We start from the raw sequence: 5,358 nt of genomic DNA on the forward strand, positions 1-5,358 counted from the left end.
TTACCGCCAGCTGGTAGTTTCTCAACTTCTCCAATAATTGTTGCTTTCTCACCAACTATTAGACTCATAACTTCTTTAACATTATTGGGACTCACAACCAAGATAAGACCAACACCGCAGTTGAATGTTCTGAGCATTTCATACTCATTTACACCACCTTAGATGAAAATTAAACACAGTTGACAATTGGAGGCGACATATGTCACAAGGTTTATTTAAAGCATGACTCTGAACTGGTATTTAACTAACCTGCTGCAGCAAGCCAAGCGAAAACTGGAAGAATGTTCCAAGCAGTGGCATCTACTCTAACTCGGGTGCCTGGAGGAAGAACCCTAGGAATGTTTTCTGTTAGACCACCACCCGTAATGTGAGCAAGAGCCTTGACGCGACCACTCTGCAAGGCAGCCAGAACACTCCTTACATATATCTTTGTTGGAGCAAGAAGTTCCTCACCTGCAAGCAAATTTTTGATAGATGATATTGAGAATCAAAAGATAAAGGAAAAGACGTGATGCTGTATTTTTAAAATGTAAATGTATACAAAAAACAAAAGAACGTGATTTACCAAGGGATTTCCCAGATGTGGTGAAAGGAGAAGGGTCGGAATATTTCAGTCCTGAGTTTTCAACGATTTTCCGAACTAAACTGAAGCCATTGCTATGAACACCACTAGAGGGAAGAGCAATGACAACATCACCAGCACTTATTTCGTTTGTGCGAGGCATAAGACTTGACTTTTCCACAGCACCAACAGCAAAACCAGCCAAGTCATAATCACCAGGAGCATACAAACCAGGCATCTCAGCTGTTTCTCCACCTACATACCAAAAAAATATTATTATTATGATTCTAGTTTCACCACAATTTTTTTTCTTCTAAAAAACACAAAAAAGTTGTTACCAATCAAGGCACAGTCAGCAGAATGACATCCTTCACTGATTCCTGCAATTACTTGGGATGCTGCTGACACATCCAAAGAGCTACAGGCAAAGTAATCCAGGAAGAACAAGGGCTCTGCACCATGGGCCAATATGTCATTCACACACATAGCAACAAGATCTATTCCAATGGTAGAATGGATTCCACAAGCCTGGGCAACCTGTTTACAATATATATTAATAAGTTTAAATGCTCCAAAGGTTAGAGTTTTTAAAGACAAAAATTAAGGATTTCTTTATTTCATTTTCAATGAATTTTTTAATGTTGAAACCAACCTTCAACTTGGTGCCAACACCATCAGAACCAGAGACAAGCAAAGGGTCTTTGTACCCAGCAGCTGAAACATCAAAGAGACCACCAAAGCCTCCGATTGAACCAACCATTCCAGTGCGTTTTGTTCTGGCCACTAATGGTTTGATGCGAGACACAAGATCATCTCCAGCAGTAATATCAACACCGCTTGCTTTGTAAGTCATTTTACCATAAGACAAAATTGACCTGTAAATAATTTATTAGGTATTATTCTTAGGTTCTACTGTAAATGAGAATGTTCACTTATTCATTTGACATTAGTCAAAAATATCTGCTTTTAGGAAGCCAAAGTGCTAGTTTTGGGGTAAAATCAACGAATAGAATTTGAAGAAAAAAAGAAATTAAGGAGATTCCAAATTCTAAAAAAGCAACTTTATTCACATAAAAATTATAAAAATTTGGAAATTTACTGATAACAGTATGAGAGTTTTAATTGTATTATGAACCAAACCTTGAGATTCCTTTGTGAGCAATATCTCGTCGGAACTGTGCGCCATCAAATTTAATTTTATCACAAGCTTTAGTTGCCTGTGCAACAGCAAGTGGTAAACTTGAAGCTAGAGACACAGGCATCAAAACTCTTCCTCCATTTGTCACAATTTCACCCTTTTCATTTTTGGCGGTGCCACTATGGAAGACAATATGGTCAGGAAGCTTGGAAACCTCATCAATACCTATGAAACAACAGATTAGCTTGTATAAAATGTTCTAAAAGATTTTCTTTTGGAGGAGATGGGAAGAGCTGGTAAGAAAGGGTAAGAAATTAATGCATTTCATACCTGTGATAACACATCCTTTGGTAGATGTTTCAGGGTAACCACGACTAGCCATGATAACACCAACTGCATACATGTTCTGTTTCCAATTTATGATTTGGTTGTGTAATTCTCCCTTACAACACGCCTGTTCAAATAATGTCATTTTAGGTGATTGTTTACCAAATAGATGACTAGAGAAAAGGGGGAAAAAAATCAAGAATCAAAAAGCTGTACCTTCATTATCTGGTACAGATCAGTGTCCAAAAGCGGAAGTAGAACTTGAGTTTCTGGATCTCCAAATCGGGCATTGAACTCAAGAACCTTTGGTCCTTCCTTGGTAACCATCAATCCAGCATAAAGTATGCCTTAAGGAAAAAAGACAAAAAAAAAAGCATGGGCAAAAAATAACAGGTGATTAACTCCAAAATAAAAGAAACATTTTTAGAGATAACAGATAACTCACCAACAAATGGAATTCCCTTTTTGCCTTCCTTGTTGAGCCCATCAACAGTTTTCTGTAAGATGCTCTTTTCAACTTCTTTAAGCTGCTTTTCATTTAGGAGAGGACAAGGGCAGTAGGCTCCCATTCCACCAGTGTTGGGTCCCTTGTCACCATCAAGAAGACGTTTGTGGTCTTGAGCTGGCAGCATAGCTTTAACTGTTTTGCCATCACAAAATCCAAGGACCTAAAAATAATGCAAAGGTCAGTAAGAAAATAGTAACACATGACAACATTTACAGATTAAGAAAAGGTAAAAGTTCTTACAGATACTTCCTCTCCTTCAAGAATTTCTTCTACAACTACTGTATTACCAGCAGAGCCAAATTTCTGGTCAGTGAGCATTTCATCCACTGCTGCACAGGCTTCCTCAGTATTTGATGCGACAACTACACCTTTACCAGCAGCAAGACCACTTGCCTTCACAACAAGAGCTGGGAATGTGGAGCTATAATACAGAAAATATATTAGACAATGCTGACAAACAAAGAAAAGGAGAAAAATACAACTTACTTGTTGATGAACTTTTTAGCATGCTCCGCCTGTGTAAAAGAGCCCCAACGTGCTGTTGGAATTTCGTAGCGATCCATGAAAAGTTTGGCCCATTCTTTGTTGCTCTCAATCTGAACAGCCTCTTTGCTGGGTCCAAAGCAGTGAATATTGGCTTTTTGTAAAGCATCAGCAATTCCAGTCACTAGCTCATTCTCAGGTCCAACAACAACGAGACTTACAGAGTTTGAAGTACACCACTTCACAAGAGCCTAAAACAAAAATAAAAAAACTAATACTACAATTGTTATCACAGTGAGGATCTTTTTGCAAATGTTATTTCTATTTCAAGCTTACCGGATGGTCAGCTACATTAACAGACACTGATTTAATTTTATCGCCAATGATTCCCACATTTCCAGGGGCAATAAACACCTGCTTGACCTGTAGAAAAATTAGATAAATTCACATGATGAATAAAATAGCCTCCTGTATGTAATGCAGAAGTCTATCAAGCAGGTAGTCATTTAATTAGTATCGGTAGAATCCTCCTGTTTAAGGTTTAAGAAAATATAAATGGAAAACCAATCTTACCTCAGTGGACTGAGCCAACTTCCAGCACAAAGCATGCTCACGGCCCCCACTTCCAATGACCAAAACGTTTTGAGACATGATTACGTATCTGCAACAGAAAGGAAAAGCAAATTAAGAGGTGCTAAGAGAAATTTGAATCCCATTGGGGAAAAAAAAGAATGTTAATGGAAGGTGGGTATAGCCCAATTTGTTTGTCCAAAGAAGACAATAAGTGAGATCAGGGAGCTTACTCAGCTCAGTAGAAGGAAATTTAACATAAAATATGATGATGTAACGATAGAGATGATGATAAAAGCTCAGTAAATGGGATGAAAACATTAAACCAATAAGTTACATAACAGAAGCATTCAAAGGATTAATGACAAACACCTGTTAGAGCGGCACGCAAATCCGGGAACAAATACGGATCAACGTTTGAGCCTTGCCCCCAAATCACACACACCCTGCACGTAAACGAAAAAGGACTGATGTCGGGTCGGGCAGTTCTGATAGGGATTGGAAAGATCGTTATATCACCCGATGAGAGAAACCCGCAGATCAAGTCTAACCTCATCAGCTACACATGACCTCCACATCAAATAACACAAGGCCCCCGCCATGGCCGACTGTGTCAGGCTGACGAACGGCCACTGAAGGTGTACTTTCGGCCAATTTCAAATTTTGCTATTAAATGTATCCCATGATAAACATAATTAACTAGGAAAGAAAGAATTCAGTTAAATTTTGATATCTTAATCAAAAACAATCCGTACTTCAACTTTTTTGGTCGAAATTTCTAGCTCTTGTGTTGGTATGGGTCAAGAGACAAGCTGTCGATATCTATCGATCTGAGGTCGATCTATCCACGCTGGTATCGATTTGGGATTCAGCTTTCTGCTTGTGTTGTCTGCTGTGTGGTTTGTTGTCATGGATACAATTATTGGTGAATCTCGGCACATCGACTCAACATAGGAATGTAGTAATCGGATCACTTTGATGAAAACTAGGTCAAATTTCAGTTCAAGCTTTAGTGTACTCCTTCATTAGATATCGCCAAGCCTTTGGCTTAGTTTCTTTGAGTTGTGTGGTTTGTGCGTCCGTCTGCTTTGGAGCTTCTGCTGGTGAGTACACTGTTTTATCGTTTGCGCCACTGAAGGCGTCATCGCAAGGGGTAATTTGCTTAAGAATTCGGCATGTTGCGGGCATTTGTGATAAATGTCTAGAAAAATGGCAACCGTTCTAGCCCTAGCACTTGCAATAAATTATAACCTAACTATTCGCCCACAAGACGAATAGCGGAGGGATGGCCGCATCGATCGGGGGGGGGGGGGGTAAGAGCATTCCACCGCAGTGACCATAAATGGCGATGCCTGAGCAAACCGGTCGGGCCGGGTTGCACTGTGCAGTACTATGCATTCTATGACACGTACATGTTTCACTTTTCATACTCCTACCCCTATTTTAAGACTCTTGACCTTGAACGCGGCCCTGTCAGGGTTCGGATTTCTTCTGGAAGTTTTAAAAGCTGCGCTCATGGACGTCCTCAGTTTTGGTTTGGGGTTTATTTATTTCTATTTTGACAGTCCCCCCCCCCCTTTCGCTCCACTTCGAGCCCTCGCCGGCTGTGTTTATATGACTGTGCGGTGCGTGCCCCGGGCCCGGGTGTAGTAAAAACGCTGGCCTGGACTATTTAGCCGCGGCGGCCAGCCACTTGACACTAGCGCCCTCGAGCTGCAGCTGGTGGTCGTAGTGCAGGCGCACCGTCGTGGTCGTGGGGGCGGGGAGGGG

The 5,358-nt window shown here is 40.6% G+C and overlaps 2 protein-coding genes across 5 annotated transcripts in view; one reads left to right on the top strand and one right to left on the bottom strand.

The window, feature by feature from the left end:
- LOC113209951 (trifunctional purine biosynthetic protein adenosine-3) overlaps positions 1-5,358 on the bottom strand; it is a 12,560-nt gene that overhangs the window by 1,848 nt on the left and 5,354 nt on the right. Inside the window, exons 1-14 of one of the 4 annotated variants that reach the window (XM_052268339.1) lie at positions 4,034-4,172; positions 3,592-3,679; positions 3,355-3,441; positions 3,022-3,269; positions 2,776-2,956; positions 2,473-2,695; positions 2,244-2,374; positions 2,031-2,154; positions 1,703-1,925; positions 1,215-1,437; positions 901-1,099; positions 566-817; positions 250-453; positions 5-157 (exon numbers count right to left, since the gene is read on the bottom strand). In XM_052268339.1, the coding sequence (XP_052124299.1) occupies positions 5-157; positions 250-453; positions 566-817; positions 901-1,099; positions 1,215-1,437; positions 1,703-1,925; positions 2,031-2,154; positions 2,244-2,374; positions 2,473-2,695; positions 2,776-2,956; positions 3,022-3,269; positions 3,355-3,441; positions 3,592-3,669 (2,326 nt within the window). In that variant the 5' untranslated portion in view covers positions 3,670-3,679; positions 4,034-4,172. Of the gene's footprint in view, positions 1-4; positions 158-249; positions 454-565; positions 818-900; positions 1,100-1,214; positions 1,438-1,702; positions 1,926-2,030; positions 2,155-2,243; positions 2,375-2,472; positions 2,696-2,775; positions 2,957-3,021; positions 3,270-3,354; positions 3,442-3,591; positions 3,680-3,960; positions 4,173-5,358 lie in introns of those variants that run through there. The other 3 variants (XM_052268338.1, XM_026427724.2, XM_026427725.2) reach the window with 3 other exon arrangements.
- Positions 4,424-5,358, top strand: part of LOC113209954 (deoxynucleoside triphosphate triphosphohydrolase SAMHD1-like) — a 10,433-nt gene continuing 9,498 nt past the window's right edge. The window contains exon 1 of the mRNA XM_026427730.2: positions 4,424-4,691. The gene's annotated coding sequence lies outside the window, so the exon portion shown is untranslated. The remainder of the gene's footprint in view (positions 4,692-5,358) is intronic.

Source organism: Frankliniella occidentalis, unplaced genomic scaffold (genome assembly GCF_000697945.3).
Source record: "Frankliniella occidentalis isolate FOCC.00 unplaced genomic scaffold, Focc_3.1 Scaffold67, whole genome shotgun sequence".
Taxonomy (NCBI): Eukaryota; Metazoa; Arthropoda; class Insecta; order Thysanoptera; family Thripidae; genus Frankliniella; species Frankliniella occidentalis.